General features: G+C 46.7%; 2 protein-coding genes across 3 annotated transcripts in view; one reads left to right on the top strand and one right to left on the bottom strand.

Moving 5' to 3' along the window:
• Positions 1 to 19,087, bottom strand: part of LOC145354776 (uncharacterized) — a 30,760-nt gene that overhangs the window by 2,182 nt on the left and 9,491 nt on the right. The window lies entirely within an intron of this gene.
• Positions 13,728 to 18,306, top strand: LOC145354756 (uncharacterized). 2 transcript variants are annotated; one of them, XM_080206223.1, is made up of 2 exons: positions 13,728 to 13,744; positions 14,725 to 18,306. In XM_080206223.1, the coding sequence occupies exon 2, from the start codon at positions 15,096 to 15,098 to the stop codon at positions 16,128 to 16,130; it is 1,035 nt and encodes a 344-aa protein (XP_080062349.1). In that variant the 5' UTR covers positions 13,728 to 13,744; positions 14,725 to 15,095; the 3' UTR covers positions 16,131 to 18,306. The 2 variants fall into 2 exon arrangements, with proteins under 2 accessions (XP_080062349.1, XP_080062348.1); XM_080206222.1 differs by lacking the exon at positions 13,728 to 13,744 and adding an exon at positions 13,849 to 14,001.

Genomic DNA, 19,087 nt, shown 5'->3' with positions numbered 1-19,087 from the left:
AGTTTTATGTTAAAAGCACAGTAGAAATATAAATTGTCCTCATGGAATTGGATACATATTCTGGCTCCGCCACATCAATAAGACATTGTAACTCAAAGTGTGAAGCAATCCAAAGATGCGCCAGACCAGCCATGCTAACTTGCCTCTTAATATCTCAAGATGATTGGAGATGCTGGTGTTGGACTGGGGTAAGCACAGTAAGAAGTCTCACAACACCAGGTTAAAGTCCAACAGGTTTATTTGGTAGCACGAGCTTTTGGAGTACTGCCCATTCATCAGGTGAGTCCCAAGATCTATAATTTAGTGGGCTTGTAAATGCATGGCGTTGTGGTCATAGGGCCTGGCGAAACTTCTGATATGGTGCAGACACGATGGGCCGAATGGTCTCCTGCAGTGTCGGGGTTCTAGGATGACCCCGAATAGACAAGGTGACCACGCGTGCGCACATTGCCTCCCAGCGACGCAGGCGCTGTAACCACATTGTCAGCAATAAACATGGCCGTCATCAACAAGGGTCTTTAATTGGGGAAAAAAAAACGGCCGCTCTCAATGAAAACGGGGTCCGCTAAATTATTTTTCGGTGTTTACAGTTTTATACAACATGTTTACGCACCCTCTCCGCTCACCCGCTGGATGCATCGCTCCCTCCGTGTCGCCATTCAACCGATTGGACATCACATCGCTGTCTCCCCCATCGCCATCACACACTGCGCATGCTCCACGCCGATTCCTGGAGGACCAGCCGCTGTCGCTCGGTCCTCCAGCTCCGCCCTCTCGCTTCCTATTGGCTCGGAGCCGCCGTCAATCAGCCCGGCGTTTCAAATGGTGGGCGGGGCCACCGATGATTATTGGCAGCATTTTCTGTTTTGGGAATTAGAGATGGATGGTCAGTTCCCCTCTGTCCAGGACTGGGGGGGGATTCACCCTCATTTCCCTAGGCGTTGAACTGGGACAGGTACATAAGTAGTCTCACAACACCCAGGTTAAAGTCCAACAGGTTTATTTGGTAGCACAAACTTTCGGAGCACTGCTCCTTTATCAGGTGAGTGGGAATTGGCTTCTGAACCAGGGCAATGGGGACATTAGCCTGGTGATGTGAGACTACTTACTGTCCCTTGGGCACTCATCAGCACAGCTTTACAGGAGAAAGGCTTCAATCCCCACTGCAAACTCTGTGCTTCAAATTGAGTTTAGCATCGGGATTGGGATTTTTTTGAGGTAACCAGAAATGTTGTTGAGGGTAATGTATGTGATGCGGTATATATGGACTTTCACAAAGCTTTTGATTGAATCTCTCATGAGTCATAATAACTTCAAGAGTGAGGCAATTTAGCCCCTCGAGTCTGCAACACCCTTTTACATGGCTAATTCATGGTGGCCGCAACTCCACCTTTCTGCCCTTTCACCATAGCCCATTAAACCCTTACTTATTAATAATTTGTTCACCTCCTCTTTACAATTACTCAAAGTTCTGGCATCCACCATACGCTGGGGTAATGCATTCCACAGGTTCACGACTCTTTGAGAGAAGTAATTTCTCCTCTGCTATAAGTCTGCCATCCTTGTTAAAGTACAACTTCCTGTTCTAGGTTGTGTTACAAGAGGATACATTCTCTCCAAATCTCTTTTGTCAATTCCCCTTACCATCTTGTTATGCTGAATCTGATCATCTCTCATTCTTCTAAAGTCCAGGGGGTAGGAAGGATTATTACTTACGTGGCGAAAAACTGCAGCAGGTGACGGTGCAGAGGGACCTCGGGGTCCTTGTGCATGAGTCGCAAAAACCCAGCTTGCAGGTGCAGCAGGTGGTCAGGAAGGCGAATGGGATGCTGGCCTTCATAGCGAGGGGGATTGAATATAAAAGTAGGGAGGTCTTGCTGCGGCTGTATAGGGCATTGGTGAGGCCGCAGCTGGAGTACTGTGTGCAGTTTTGGGCGCCGTACTTACGCAAGGATATTTTGGCCTCGGAGGGAGTGCAGAGGAGGTTTACTAGGCTGATGCCGGAGTTGAGGGGGTTGAGCTATGAGGAGAGGCTGAATAAATTAGGCTTGTACTCGTTAGAGTTTAGAAGAATGAGGGGAGATCTCATTGAGACGTATAAGATGATGAATGGGATGGATAGGATAGAGGTGGAGAGACTCTTCCCGCTCAGAAAGGATAGTAGGACTAGGGGGCACAGCCTCAAGATAAAGGGGGGACGGTTTAGAACGGAGTTGAGGAGGAACTTCTTCACTCAAAGGGTGGTGAATCTCTGGAATTCTCTGCCCGTTGAAGTGGTGGAGGCTACCTCGCTAAATATTTTTAAGACGCGGGTTGATGGGTTTTTGATGAGAGAGGGGATTAAGGGTTATGGGGAGAGAGCGGGAATGTGGAACTGAGCCACGACAGATCAGCCATGATCTTATTGAATGGCGGGACAGGCTCGAAGGGCTAGATGGCCTACTCCTGCTCCTATTTCTTATGTTCTTATGTTATAGTCAACTGTCCAACCTCTCATCGTAAAACAAACTGGCAGATGGTCAGGAAACTAAGAGCCCATGGGACCCAAGATAAACTGAAACAGTGGATCCAAAGTTAGCTAAAAGGCAGGAAGCAGAAGAAGATGATAGATGGATGTCTCTGTGACTGGAAGACTGTTTTCAGCAGGGTTCCACAGTCCTGGGGCTTTTGTTATTTGTGTCATAAGGGAATGATTTGGACTTAAGTGTATGATCAAGAAGTTTGTAAATGTCAGTTTTTTTTCAGGGTGGTAAATAGTGCAGTAGACTGCATAAGGGTATCTATGCACTTGTCACAAATTTCCTCAGGAACCATCCTGAATTTTATCACAGCAAAACTTTCACTCCTCTTTGTAGTTTATTAGAGTCCTATTGTACCATTAATTACAACAGACCAGTCTCTATGACATTAAGGGGCAGAAACACAAAGGTAGGATTTTTTAAAAATGTTTTAAACCATTGTTAATTATACTTTAATATTCCAGTTTAATGTGCATCTTCTGGTTTGAAAGGAAAGTCAATCCAGTGATCAATTGTAGGGGCCAAGATGAATAATTCATTTGCAAATAATAAAATATTCTCACGTAAATTAAAGCAGCTCATATTTTAGAAACAACCTGAACAAAATTGTAATGTACCACAGATGTCCTTTCTGTCTTCAACATCCTACCTCTACGATGTCTGAAAATTCTATGGTTTTCATAGCAGTAGAAGGGAAGAATAGCTGCAATGCTATTTATGGAGCACTACATTCTATGTTCGTGGATGTATAATGATTTGTTTGATACAGATCGCACACCCAGTGAATGTTTGATGATTGGTCTGAAACAGGTGAACTGTCATACAAAAGTGGACAAAAGGAAGGAAGTAACTGTCGTAAAACAGTGCACCCACAAAATAGTTGCTGGGTGTGCGAAAAGCACAAATAATTGGTTTTTGCCCTGATGAGAACTATTAGTTCACCTCAGATGCAGTGGAGGCAGTAGTAGGCCTGGGTGTGGACAACAGTGGGACAGGAGATGTAGCTTCAATTAGAGCTGGATTAAGTATTATAGGCGAAGGCATGGATGGAACACCAACTTGCAATGATGAAGTAAGAGGTTGCAGAATTAATGGAGATCGAGCAAGTGACTGGTTATTATAGACCTGGGAATTATAGCCCAGTGAGCCTTACTTCTGTTGTGGGCAAAGTTTTGGAAAGGATTATAAGGGATAGGATTTATAATCATCTAGAGGGAAATAAATTGATTAGGGATAGTCAACACGGTTTTGTGAAGGGTAGGTCGTGCCTCACAAACCTTATCGAGTTTTTTGAAAAGGTGACCAAGGAGGTGGATAAGGGTAAGGCAGTTGATGTGGTGTATATGGATTTTAGCAAAGCGTTTGATAAGGTTCCCCAGGGTAGGCTATTGCAGAAAATGCAGATGCATGGGATTGAGGGTGATTTAGCAGTTTGGATCGGGAATTGGCTAGCTGATGGAAGACAGAGGGTGGTGGTGGATGGGAAATATTCAACCCAGAGTTCAGTTAAGTGGTGTACCTCAGGGATCTGTTTTGGGGCCACTGCTGTTTGTCATTTTTATAAATGACCTAGATGAGGGTGTAGAAGGATGGATTAGTAAATTTGCTGACGACACCAAAGTCGGAGGAGTTGTAGACAGTGAGGACTGATGTTACAGTTTGCAGAGGGACATAGATAAGCTGCAGAACTGGGCCGATAGGTGGCAGATGGAGTTTAATACAGAAAAGCGTGAGGTGATTCACTTTGGTTAGAATAACAGGAGTACAGAATATAGGGCTAATGGAAGGACTCTTGGTAGTGTTGATGAGTAGAGAGATCTCGGTGTACATGTGCATAGCTCCCTGAAAGTTGGCACCCAGGTTGATAAGGTTGTTAAGAAGGCGTACGGTGTGCTAGCTTTTATTGGCAGAAGGATTGAATTTCGGAGCCGTGAGGTCACGTTACAACTGTACAAAACTCTGGTGTGGCCGCACTTGGAGTATTGCGTACAGTTCTGGTCGCCGCATTATAAGAAAGATGTGGAGGCATTGGAAAGGGTGCAGAGGAGGTTTACCAGCCTGGTGTGGTGGGAAGGTCTTATGAGGAAAGGCTGAGGGACTTGAGGTTATTTTCCTTGGAGAGAAGAAGGTTACGAGGTGACCTGATTGAGGCATACAGGATGATCAAAGGGTTGGATAGGGTGGACAGTAAGAGCCTTTTACCTCGGATGGTGATGGCTAACACGAGGGGACATAGCTCTAAATTAAGGGGTGGTTATTATAGGACGGATGTCAGAGGTAGGTTCTTTACTCAGAGGGTAGTAAGGTTGTGGAACGCCCTGCCTGCAGCAGTTGTGGACTCGCCAACTTTAAGGGCGTTCAAACGGTCAGTGGATAGGCATATGGATAACATTGGAATAGTTTAGGTTAGAGGGTCATTAGATTGGTTCCACTGGTCGGTGCAACATCGAGGGCCGAAGGGCCTATACTGCGCTGTAATGTTCTATGTTCACTTGTCAGATGGGCAGAAGAGTGACAAACTGAATTGAAGAATGTGAGTTAATGCACTTGGGGAAGGCTAACAACACAAAGTATTACACTATGTAGGATCTTAGAAAGTACTGAAGATCAGATATACCTTGGAATGCATATCCACATACTCCAGAAAGTGGCAGGGAAAGTAAAAATGTTATATGGGATACTGACTGTAGTGAGGAATTCTGTTTTGGTGGCCAGATTACTTTAGAAACACTAAAAAGTAATTCTGTTTAATAACTTTTGCAAAGGTAAACGAAACTCAGATTTAAAGTATAATAAATTTATCTCCAAATCTGCTTTTGTTATAAAACCTGCAAACATTGCAAAGAACAAAAGACATGCATTAAACAAATACAATAGTTTGGCCGAAGGAGGATCTGGTGATGTGACAGCACGTCGAGTTTCCTCCACAGATCTCAACCTTCGTGTCAAAAACTTGAACAATTATGCAATCTGGTTATCTTAGATACAGCCCAATAATTAACTTAATATGATCTAATTTAATATTCAACTTTTCAATCTATCCAATGACAACATTCTCAAATTGAATTACAATCTGACACCTTAAATAATGGTTTGTCATTTGTTCACTTGACGTTCAGAAGAACACATCTCAATAAAAATGGCTTCCTTGTTGCAATACAAAGCTACATTTTTAACTTATTCAGCGTTTTGTGGGGTAGTCAGAACTGTTTTTTTCTGCTGGATGGGGGCCCAGTCATCTGGCAGAATTCCCAGAATGAACTTCTTGTTCTTGAATACAAATTTATATGATTTGTTTTTTTAAACAAAACACGGCTTCATCACTGTACCTTGTTCAAGTTACATTATAATGATAAAATTAGTCCTTGAGTTTTACAATCAATTACTGGCAAACTTAGTAGCTTTATACTTACGATTCAAATGCCTGTTTTATTTCCAAAACCTTACATTAAAATATTAGTTGCTTGATATCCCTACACTGGGTATGATATGATTAAATTCCCTTCATCACTTACCTTCATTACCGGGGTCGGGGGGGGGAGAGAGAGAAATAGGGCAAGTGTTGTGTTGGTTGGGGGCCAGTGGGTGGGGAATAGGGGGTAGTGTTAGTGGGAGGCCTGTGGGCGGTGGTTGGGGGCGCTATGTTGCTGGGAGTCCTGGGCATGGGCGGATGGATAGTCTGGGTGGTGTGTGTTGCTGGGTTAGGGACAAGCAGCATTCCTTAACCTCTCCATGTGTTTATCCCCTTCTCCAAATTGACAAGATGGCTTTTGCGATACAACCAGTTGATCTTGCTGTTCTTTTGCTTGATGCTGGAGCTGAGAAGGAGAAGCAGGAGGAAGAATTGTGGGCACAGGAGGCCCAGGCCTTACTGCTTGCAGGTGTAGAGGGAGATGCCACCGGAGGCAGGAAGTGGCTGCCATTTGCCCAGAGGGGGTCGCAGGATAAGGAGTGAGCAGAGACCCTGGCAGTTCCACACACGAGTGTCGTTTGAACAGATAGAACATAGAACATAGAACATTACAGCGCAGAACAGGCCCTTCGGCCCACGATGTTGCGCCGACCAGTTACAAAAACAATGACCCACTAGCCTATACCAATCCCTTTTCGTCCATAAACCTATCCAGAGATCTCTTAAACGCCCCCAAACTAGACGCATTTACAACTGCAGCAGGCAGGGCATTCCAATCCCTCACCACCCGCTGGGTAAAGAACCTACCCCTGACATCCGTCCTGTAGCTACCCCCCCTTAATTTAAAGCCATGCCCCCTCGTGCTAGCTTTCTCCATCCGAGGAAAAAGGCTATCACTATCCACCCTATCTAAACCTCTAATCATCTTATATGTTTCAATAAGATCCCCTCTTAGCCGCCTTCTTTCCAACGAAAACAACCCTAGATCCCTCAGTCTCTCCTCATAGGACCTCCCCACCATACCAGGCAACATCCTAGTAAACCTCCACGGTGTCGATGTTGGACACCGTGTGCTGCTGACGGCTCCGACTCCGAAAGGAGACAGTGCAGCACTTGTTCCACGTGTTGCAGGACCTGGCACCTTGGGGTTTGTGGGGTGGGGTTGGTCACCCACTCTTGATGGCTGCTCTGAACTTTGGTGCTACTGGCTCCTTCCAGACCCCTAGTGGAGATGAATGTGGCTTTCCCAGTCATCTGATCAAGGATGTCAAGGATGCCCTGTATGCCCAGGCAAGCCAGTATATCAAATTTCACCTGAATCAGGTCCAGCAGGAAGCCCAGGCTGCAGGAGTTGTGGCTGTTGCAGGCATGCTTAATGTGTAGGGGGTTATAGACTGCACCCACGTTGCCCTCAAGGCCCTGGTCAGGAATCCACAAAGGTTCGCCAATAGAAAGAGGTTCCACTCCCTAACTGTCCAACTGGTTTGCCACTACAAGATGAAGGTCCAGTATATAGCCTGGGGCCAGCTGAGTTTTCACCTTCCCTAAGCCTCAGCATGCCAGAGGCCTCAGGCATTCCCTCCTCCTCCACCAGATGTGTCACGCTCACTACAGAGTGACCCGAAAACCTCCCCACTAACTGGACCCACTGAGGTGAGAGAATCTGGGATGGTGAGTTGTGAGGTCACAAAGGTCCCTCCATCTGCTTCCTGTGAGGAATCTTCAGTGCTGTCAGTCTCAGGTTGGAGCTGCACTGGGGGGTCTCGAGTCCAGATGGCCCAGGTATGTCTGAATTTCTTCCTGCAACACAGGACACAAGGGATGGCTTGACATTTCTCCATTGAACAAAAAACAAATACATAGAAGATTACATCACAGGAACAGGCCCTCCAAAGCTGCAGTAACCAGGCTGCCCATCTGAATTGCCAATTCCCACCCAATTCATGTCATTGTCAAGATTTCCCTTAGAAGTCACTACTGTACCTGCTTCCTTGACCTCCCCTGGCAGCAAGTTCCAGATACCCACCCCCTCTGTGTGGTCCTAGGTAATGAGACAGGAATAATTAATGATCTTACAGTTAGGGATCCTCTCAGGAGAAGCGGTCACAGTACTGTCGAATTTATAGATGAAGCATGACAAGGTGAAATCCAATACCCAGTGTATTGTGCTTAAACAAGAGACTACAATGGAATGAGGGACGAGTTGGCTAAGGTAGATTGGGAGCAAAAACTTTATAGTGGGAGAATTGAGGAACAGTGGAGGATTTTCAGAACGATTTTTCACAGTGCTCAGCAAAAATACATACCAGTGATAAGGAAGAACTGTAGAAAGAGATCATCAGCTACGGATATCGAAGGAAATAAAGGAGTACATCAAATTGAAAGAAAATGCATACAAAGTGGCATAGATTAGGGGGAAACTGGAGGATTGGGAAATCTTTAGGTCAGACCCCACTTGGAGTAGTACTGTGCACAGTTCTGGTCGCCTCACTACAGGAAGGATGTGGAAGCTATTGAAAGGGTGCAGAGGAGATTTACAAGGATGTTGCCTGGACTGGGTGGCATGCCTTATGAAGATAGGTTGAGGGAGCTAGGTCTCTCCTCCCTGGAGAGACGAAGGTTGAGAGATGACCTGACAGAGGTTTATAAAATGTTGAGAGGAATAGATAGGGTGGATTCTCGGAGGCTATTTCCCAGGGCTGAAAATGGTCGCTACGAGAGGACACAGGTTTAAGGTGCTGGGGAGCAGGTACAGAGGAGATGTCAGGGGTAAGTTTTTCACTCAGAGGGTGGTGAGTGAGTGGAATCGGCTGCCGTCGGTGGTGGTAGAGGTGAACTCGCTGGGGTCTTTTAAAAGACTTCCGGATGAGTACATGGGATCTAATGGCATTGGGAGTTACAGATAGTTCTATGGCTCGGTAGGTATGATGTGATCGGCACAACTTGTAGGCCGAAGGGCCCGTTTGTGCTGTAGTGTGCTGTAGTGTTCATTAGCCAAGGTATATCATAGAGTACAAGTACAGGGAAAGATTTTTTAAAGTTTAAAGTTAAGTTTATTAGTCTCACAAATAAGCTTACATTAACACTACAATGAACCGACTGTAAAAATCCTTTAGTCACCAGACTCTGGCCCTTGTTTGTGTACACTGAGGGAGAATTCAACATGGTCAATGCAGCTAATTAGCAGTTCTTCTGGAATGTGGGAGAAAACCAGAGCACACCCACATAGACAGAGGGAGAGTGTGGAAATTTCACACAGGCAGTTACACAGGCTGGGAATTGAACCATTGTGGCAGCAGCAGTACTAACCACTATGCTGCCATGGTCACGCTAGAACTGCAGAGATTGGTGGTTATTTCATAGTTGGAGAACTGGTCATCATATTATACAAAGTGTATGATTGCACAAGAGAGGGGGCATAGGAGCTTCACAAGGATGCTGAATGGAGTGGTGGGTCTGAGCTATGAGGAGAAGTTGAATAGGCTGGGACAGATTTCCTTGGAGCAGTGAAATTTTGGGGGGGGGGGGTGAAGGGGGGGGTGGAGAGGGGAGGAAGGGGGAGTGGGGGGAGGGGGCGGAGCGGGGGGGAGGGGGCAGAGCGGGGGGAGGGGGTGAGGATGTGCAGGGGGAGGGGGGAGGGGTGGGGGAGGTGGGGAGGGGTGGGGGAGGTGGGGGTGGGGGAGGGGGTGGGGGACGGGGAGGGGTGAGGGGGTGGGGGATGGGGTGAGGGGGTGGGGGATGGGGTGAGGGGGTGGGGGATGGGGTGAGGATGTGCAGGGGGAGGGGTGGGGGAGGGGGTGAGGGGGGAGGGGTGGCGGAGGTGGGGGATGGGGAGGATGTGCAGGGGGTGGGTGGGATGGAGTGGGGAGGGGTGGGGGAGGGGGTGGAGGGGGGATGTGCAGGAGGGATGGGGGGGATGTGCAGGGGGGGATGGGGAGGGGTGAAGGGGGGATGGGGGGGTGAAGGGGGGGATGTGCAGGGGGGATGGGGAGGGGTGAAGGGGAGTGGGGAGGAGGTGGTGGGGAGAGGGAGGGAAGGGGGGAGCAGGGCAAACATTTCTCATCTAGATTACCTTCCATCAGTGGGGAAGGGGGTGTGGAATAGGGTGGAAGGGGAGGAGGGGTGGGGAGGGATAGGTGGGGGAGATGCAAAGAGGGGAGGTGGGGAGGGATAGGTGGTGAAGATGCAAAGAGGGATGGTGGGGTGGGGAGGGGAGCAGAAGTGGAGGTGGAGAAGCATCGGTTGGGAGAAGGCGGGGAACATGATGGGATGAAGGGCCTCTTACTGTGCTCTGGGACTATCTGACTTCTATCACTCCAGTTTTTCAAGTCCAATGCTGTAACACTGGGGCAAATGGTTCCCATCTGCTAACATATCAATTCCAAAGATTTTGATCCACAATCAGAGCTTTGCTATTGGCAATACACCGTTTAAATGTCCCATGTAAGGGGGAAATATTAAATCTAACTGTAAGGGGTTTGTCTGAGGTAGGTTCTGTACTCAGAGAGTGGTTGGGAGTTCCCAAACTATGATATGGAGATACCGGCATTGGACTGAGGTGGGCACAGTATAACGTCTCACAACACCAGGTTAAAGTGCAACAGGTTTATTTTCTTAACATAACACGGCTTTCAATGGCGAAGGTTTCACCCAGCATTCCTGGCGGCTGCGAAGGTGCCCTATCCTCACAACAGCACTGCGCTGAGCATCCGCAGTGTGAGCTGAGCCAGGAGCATGCGCATTGCCGTCTTGGCCATGAGCATGCGCAGTATTGCTCTGTGAAAGTCGAGTGGAGAAAACTAAGAGAGTTTGTGGGTGGGCGAGGAGGAATGGAGCTAACGGAATGGGCACGGAGATTTCCAGGGGAGCATTTACACATACAAAACTCAAACCAAAGGAAACGTTTGTATCTTAATTTATATTCTGGACAAATAATAGACTTTTTCTTGCAGGATATTAGAATTGGAAACTCAATCCAAACATGATTTCAAAGGCAGACAAAATCATCTCATAGAATCCCTACAGTATCGAAGCAGGCTACTTGGTCCAACAAGTTTGCACCAACAACAATTCCAATCCGGCCCTAAACTTGTAACCCCATGTAATCCCCCTGACACTAAGGGGAAATCCCACCCAAACCTGTTCCCTGTAATCCTAAGTATTTACCCCACTAAAACCTTTAACCTACATGTCTTGGAACACTAAGGGCAATGTAGCATGGCCAATCCACCTAACCCTGCACATTTTTAGGTTCTGGGAGGAAACCGGAGCACCCAGAGAAAAATCGCACAGGCACAGGGAGAATGTGCAAACTGCATATAGTCACCTGAGGTCAGAATTGAACACGGGTCCCTGGCGTTATGAAGCAGCAGTGCTAACCACTGTTGCCACTGCATTTGATTCAGCAGGACCTGGATATTATCAGCCTTTGAGTGTAAAATTGAGTTCCAGGTAATTTCCACTCAGTTGCTCAGAAATTTATTTCTCGCACATTCCTGATTTCCTTGCACCAACTGATAAATCTCTGTCCTATAATACTTTTAGAATAAGTTATTGTATATTTCTCTTCCTTATCTAAGTTTATCATTAACTTTTACAGCTCTATCAAATCTCCCTTCAGACAAAGGGTCGTTCAGATTTGAAGCATTAATGCTGTTCTCTCTCCACAGATGCTGTCAGACTGACTGAGATTTTCTAGCATTTTCTGTTTTTGTTTCATTTTTGAGCATCTGCAGTACTTTGTTTTTATCTCCCTTAATTTACTTTGCTTCAAGGAGACAAACCCCAGTTTCTCCAACCACACTGGCAGCAGTGTGTGCCATCTGAAAGATGCACTGAGGCAATGCACCAAGACTCCTTTGGCAGCACGTATGAAACCTGCAACCTCTATCCTACAGAAGGGCAAAGGTGTACAGGGAAACCACCATCTGCAAGTTGCTCTCCTCTTCCCCCCTCTCATCCTCTAAGGGTCCAACGTTCACCCTAGCCAGCATCTTCCTTTTTATGTATTTATAAAAACTCTTGCTATCCTTTTTTATACTAAGCGCTAGCCCAGCTTCATAGTTTATCTTACCCTTCTTTATCAACTTCTTTGTCATTCTTTGTTGACATTTAAACCTCTCCCAATCCTCTTCTCGCCCACTACTCTTAGCTACTCTAAACGCATCCGCTTTTAATTTGACACTTTCCTTCACCTCCTTCGTTATCCACGGCTGATTATCTCTCCTCCTACGATCCTTTTTAACCATCGGAATAAATTTCTGCTGAGCACCAAGAAAGATCTCCTTAAAGATCCTCCACTGTTCCTCAGCAGACCTACCTTCCAACGCGCTCCCCCAATCAACATTCGCCAATTCCTCTCTCATCCTACCGTACTCCCCTCTGTTCAAACAAAGGACACATGTCCAGGAACCCACTTTCTCCTCCTCCATCTGCATCAGAAACTCCACCATACAATGATCACTCTTCCCAAGAGGATCCTTCACCACAAGGTCCCTAATTCTACCCGCCTCATTACATAACACCAGATCCAAGATAGCTCGCTCCCTCGTCGGCTCCAACATACATTGTTCGAGGAAACTATCCCGGCAGCGTTCCAAGAACTCCTCCTCAAGCCCACCGCGTCCAACATGTGTCGACCAATCAATATGTAGATTGAAATCCCCCATAATTATCGCTGTCCCATTCCTGCACAAACATAACGCTTCCTCGTGACTGATCTCCTTAAGCTTATGCTGTTACTGGCAATAAGTTATTTGTCCGTGTTAAAGTATGTGAAACTTTTATAACAGCTGATAGTTAAATGTGACTGTTATTTTGTAGACTCTGCAAATCTTACTTGTTTGTATCAGTGGGAATCGTAACACAGATGGTAGTTTACAATACCAGGTTTTAACAGGAAGAGTCCTGCTGGGACAGCCACGATCGCGCAAGCAACTTCAAAGACAGCGATGTCGGCACTGCAGCAGAAGCGATTTCCTGTGTCCTGACTGCAGGACTGTAATTGCTGAGGAACTCTGGGCTGCATCACGACCCAGGAAGGAAGAACTGAAGGACTGGCAGGAATTGGAACTTTGAATCGTGATTCCTGCTGGAGCTCATAATGTATAAATACCCACTTGTGTTAGTGTTCTAGGAGAAGTCTGGTAATCCATTGTAAGGGACCAGTTTCTCCCCAAAGCTTTGGAATAAAACCCACTGTATTTTGACTCACTAACAGTCTTCGAGGTATTATTTTACCTCCAACAGCATCCTGAGTTGGAACTATATCACTGTGTGTAACTTGGAGGTGATGGTGTCCACATATACCTTCTGGTCAAGATGTAGACATATGAGATATCTCTCCTTCACCTTCTGCTTCTCCCACCTCTCTCTTTTTCTCCTTCTCTCCCTCTCCTCTCTTTTGGCCCAAAGTCCAGACTGGGTGGCAGGTTCTCTGCCCCGAAGAACTTCAGTGAACCAGTTGGGTTGTTACAACAATTTTCTTGTCACTTTTTCTTCGTGCTGGCCCAACAACTTAGCAGATTCATTCATATCAGTGATGATGAGTGTGAATCCCCCAGTCCTGGACAGAGGGGAACTGACCATCCATCTCTCATTCCCAAACAGAAAATGCTGCCAATCATCAGCAGGTCAGCCTGAGACTGTGTCCCCGCCCACCATTTGAAACCGTCACAATGCCCGGCTGATTGACGGCAGCTCCGGACCAATATGAACAGAGGGGGGCGGGACTGGAGGACCGAGTGGGAGCGGCTGGTCCTCCAACCAATCCGAGTGGATCAGAGGACAGGGCTGGCGTTGGAGCATGCGTAATGTGAGTAATGGCGATAGGTGAGATGTGATCGGATAGCTCATCGGTAAGTGGGCGGAATGGCGGCACGAAAGAGGCAGTGGATGTGGCGGGAGTTCGCAAACGTGTTGTGTAAAACGCAAACCGAGAAGGAACTTCCTGGTTACCTGTCTGCACTGACCCAGTTTATTTCCCCCCGTTTCTGATCCGAGTTGACGACCGCCATCTTTGAAACGGACAATATAGAGTTCTGCGCCATCGCCATCTTTGTGAGGGGAAAGGTGAAGACAGCTCATGCCCCCATACAATCCCCATGTTTATTACAGACAGTGTGAGGACAATCGTGCTCAGTCCTCATGTTTGTTTGGTGGGGGGGGGAGTGGAGAAGCTGTTTATGGGTGGGGGCTAGGGAGTGGGTGGGTGGTGAGTGGGGGGGTTGGTGGTAAGGGGATGATGGTGGGGGTTGGTGATGGGAGCTTGGGGTTGTGGGCTAGGGGTTGGGTGCAAAGGGGGGGTGGTGGTGGTGGTGGTGGTGGGTGGGAGTAATGGATAGGGTCAGGGAGAGCGGGTTGGTTCGGCAGGGGGCAGCTGTTGGGGGACAACGGCCGAGTGGTTGACTCGGCTCTGGACCAACCTAATGGTTGACAATGGCTCTGGACCAATAAGAAGGGAGATGGGGCTGGAGGACTGGGTAAGAGCAGCTGATCCTCCAACGAATCAGAGTGAACGAGGGGCGGGCCTGAGGCTGGACAGGTTCAGGTCTCTCCCAAGAGACTGTTACCCAACTGCTCCCAGACTGGTCTAGATCAGTATTGAGAACGTTGCTCTGTGCGACTCTGGAGAACAATCACAGGGACATGAAAATTGGTTGTTTCGCTGTGATTTTCACTTTGGGAGTGACTTGCAGCTTTTGGGGGAATTAATGTTCCACAAAAACATGAATTGTCTATTCTGAATTTTTATCCTGTTCTTGTCGTGAGGACTATTCTCAATTTATTTTACAGGCCATTAGAAGGGGAGGATTTATATACAGGAAAATCAAATCAAACATCACATCAAGATCTGACACAGTGATGAGAATCACCAGGATATCACCATCCTTTGAATATGTGCAAATAAACATTTGTCTTTGGGAAAGAATTTAAATATCAGTGTGATGCGGTAAGCACCGAGACACCCACAGCTGGAAACTGGTGAGAGGCGGTTCACTGGTTCCTCCTATTGGAGGGGTTGTCTCTGCCGATGAATATGCTGACACACCAGCGAGCTTGCAGTAGCGAGAAGCTGTTCACCAGCTCAGTGTGCGGGGAGAGGTTCAGTCCATCTTCTGTCACACAAGCGCATTCACATCAGGAAGAGACTGTTCACCTGCTCCATGTGTAGCAAGGCTTTCATTGGTTCATCCGATCTTCTGAAACACCAGCGAATTCACACCGGAGAGAGACCGTTTACCTGCTCTGATTGTGGGAAGGGATTCACGCTGTCGTCCCACCTGCTGACACACCGACGAGTTCACACTGGGGAGAGGCCGTTCGCTTGCTCCGAGTGTGGGAAGACTTTCTCTCGGTCGTGCCACCTTTCAATTCACAGGCGTCTTCACACCGGGGAGAAGCCATACGTTTGCCCCGTGTGTGGGAAGGGATTTACTTGTCTACATCACCTGCAGATACACCAGTCTGTTCACACTGGCGAGAAGGCGTTCACCTGCCCCGAGTGTGGGAAATGTTTCACTCAGTCATCCAGCCTCCAGAGACACCGACACACCCACACTGGGGAGAGGCCGTTCACCTGCTCTGTGTGTGGTAAAGGATTCAGTCAGTCCTCCCAGTGCATTGAACACCAACATGTTCACTCTGATTGGAGACCTTTTCAATGTTCTGAATGTGAAAAGACCTTTAAAAGAAGACATGATCTGCTAAAACACCAGCGCACTCACACTGGGGAGAAGCCGTATCCCTGCTCCGAGTGTGGGAAGGGATTCGCACATTCGTCTGATCTAGTGAGACACCAGTGCACTCACACTGGGGAGAGACCGTTCACCTGCTCTGCGTGTGGACAGGGATTCATTGATTCATCCCACCTGCAGAGGCACCAGCGAAGTCACACGGGGGAGAGACCATTCACCTGCTCTGTGTGTGACAAGAGATTCACTCAGTTATCTAGCCTGCAGAGGCACCAGCGAAGTCACACAGGGGAGAGACCGTTCACCTGCTCTGTGTGTGAAAAGAGATTTGCTGAGTTGTCCAGCCTGCAAAGACACCAGCGAAGTCACACTGGGGAGAGGCCGTTCACCTGCTCTGTGTGCGAGAGGGGATTCACTTGTTCGCACCATCTGCTGAGACACCAGCGAAGTCACATGTTACTGGAAAATTTAGATTCTGTTTCTGCTGAGAATCACATCCAGAACTGAACCATTTCTCCTTCCAACTCTGGATCATTTCTCATTCCTTCAGTTACTCTCATGTACAAGGTCCAGCTCCCCAGACCTTCCAGAGTATCTCACCTTTCCTGGGTCTCCATGCTCAGTTTCGAGAACAGATCTGGGATCACTGAAGGGTTGACGTATGAGGAGAGATTAAACAGTTTGTGCTTATACTCAAGTTTAGAAAGATGAGAGGAGATCTGATAGCAATAAATAAAATACAAAAAGGGATTGAGAAAGTAATGTAAACGAAATGTTACCCCTGTGGGGTAATCTAGAACATGAGGCCACAGGTATGTTTAAAAGGGAGATGAGGATAAACTGCTTCTCGCAGAGAGTGATGTATTTGAGGCACATAGTGTGGTGGAGTCTGAATCATTAAATAGTTTCAAGAAGATAGATATATATCTGATTTTAAAAAAAAGTATTAAAGGCATATAGAGAACAGATGGGGAAGTAGATTTGAGACCAGGAAGAGATCAGCATGATCTGATTGAATGTCAGAGCAGGCTCGAAGTGATGAATTGCCTACTTCTGCTCCTAATTTCTGTGTTCCTAACCCACTTTGTTAATCACTTTCAGCCATTGGACTCAGTGTCCATCCTACAGCATCTCTCCCACCCTCGAGGTGTGAACTGAATATCACGCCTGTAAGTCTGGTTTAATTTGAAATCCACTCTATAAATATGTTTAATGAAACACTTATTGATCAGTCAGAGTTAAGATGGCAGAATGCTGCTGTGTCAGCCATGGGTCAGTGGATAACACTCTTACCAGAAGGTTGTAAGTTCAAGTCCCACATCAGCCACTGAGCACAAAAAGCAAGGTTGACTCTCCAAAATATCATCAATGTAGTGCCTCACTGTCACAGGGTCAGTACTGAGGGAGCACTGCACTGTCACAGGGTCAGTGCTGAAGGAGCGCCTCACTATCACAGGGTCAGTACTCTGGTTTGAGGAGCTTCTTTTTATTCCACTTGTCCATCTGGATAAACTGTTGTTAATGTTCTCCTGACTCAAGCCTGAATATATTTATTTCTCTAGTTTCTCTGTGACCTTCCTTTGGGTGGCTTTTCTTTTATCTTTTGAGGTTGGACAATTGTACAACTGGTTGAAACCTTGTCCTTGTCTACATCCCAGACTGAGACCTGTGGTTGAAGGTGTGGGAAAGGGGGCAAGAGTTGTGACAGCAGGACATTTTAAGAAGTGTGAGTGATGAGGTGTGAGAGGAAGGGGGAGAGTGGGTGGGTAAATGATGCAACAACCGTGTAGTCATTTTTTTTTCACCATTGTACTTCCTGGAAGTGAAAGATGGCTTCAAGTACTTTCTTCCACTTGTATACTGTCCAATGCGCACAATCCCAATGACAGATTTTGTCCTTCCAAATTTGGGTTGTGTCGGACTGTGTTTAAATTCTGAAATACCGTTATAAATTGATGAGAACTGATCAACGAAATGGGTTTAGCATTTCAGTTGTACAGATAAGGAATCAGAATATAAACGAACATGACAGACTTGCTCTACTGCAGACTAATGCCAGTCCAGCCTGTAAAACATCCCACCTCATTGCAGGCCTGGTTGTTTTGAATCTGTTAGTCTCCAGTTGTCACTGATGTAAATTTCCACCAATTGGTCAGGGAAAAGTTAAAATACAAAAAGTCTAGCCTTTCTGATGAAGGTTACAAACCTGAAATGAAAATTGTGTTTTTCTCTGTCTGCAGAGATAAGTTGAGAATTCCAACGTTTTCTATTTTCTTTCGTACAGCCAGCATCTTGCAGCATTTTGACTTCTTCAACAGATTGGCGCTGAGGAACCCATATCCAAAAGAGCATAGCTAAACTTATATTGCAAACAGATTGTTCACCAGCCAAAATTGGAAAGGGTATCCATTTGGATACTTCAAATGTACAAAGAGATTTATTCTGTTTTAAAAGTTCATGGGTTTTGATACACGATCAGCATTGCTGCTGCAATACACAGCTTAAATGTTCCATGTATTATAGAATCGTTATGGTGCGGAAGAAGGCCATTTGGACCATTGATCCTGCAATGACAACAATCCCATCCCTGCCCTATCCTTGTAACCACACGTATTTATCCTGCTGTTTCCCCTGACACTAATTCACCGTGGCCAATCCACTGCAGCTTTGGCATGTGGGAGGAACACAGTAAAAAGTCTGACAACACCAGGTTTTAGTCCAACCTATTTATTTGATAATATACTCGCAAGCTTTCGGGTTAGCCCCTTCGTCATTCACCTGACGAAGGGGCTAACCCGAAAGCTTGCGAGTGTATTATCAAATAAATAGGTTGGACTAAAACCTGGTGTTGTCAGACTTTTTACTGTGTTTACACCAGTCCAACGCCGGCATACCCACATCATGTGGGAGGAAACCAGAGCACTCAAAAGAAAGCCATGCAGACAAGGGGAGAATGTGCAAATTTCACAGTCACCCAAGGTCAGAACTGAACCCGAGTCCCTTGCGCCCAGAGGAGGAACTTCTTCACTCAAAGGGTGGTGAATCTCTGGAATTCTCTGCCCGTTGAAGTGGTGGAGGCTGCCTCGCTAAATATTTTTAAGAAGCGGGTTGATGGGTTTTTGATAAGAGAGGGGATTAAGGGTTATGGGGAGAGGGCGGGAAAGTGGAACTGAGCCACGACAGATCAGCCATGATCTTATTGAATGGCGGGGCAGGCTCGAAGGGCCAGATGGCCTACTCCTGCTCCTATTTCTTATGTTCTTATGTATGGGGAAACATGTATCGTGACTTACTTATGAGTTCATTCTATTTGTTTCAGGAGAATATAGGCACTTTCCTATCTAATCAATGTATAGTTTATATGTATATACAATGTATAATTGTCTCACTGGAGACCTTCCTCCACCAATAACAAGACAATATTTTCATTGTGTCGTTTGACAGTGTATGGTCTCCAGTATAAA

The sequence above is a fragment of the Carcharhinus amblyrhynchos genome, chromosome 18, assembly GCF_965287045.1.
Source record: "Carcharhinus amblyrhynchos chromosome 18, sCarAmb.v2.hapA, whole genome shotgun sequence".
Lineage (NCBI taxonomy): Eukaryota > Metazoa > Chordata > Chondrichthyes > Carcharhiniformes > Carcharhinidae > Carcharhinus > Carcharhinus amblyrhynchos.
This window is presented reverse-complemented; position numbering and strand designations above follow the sequence as displayed.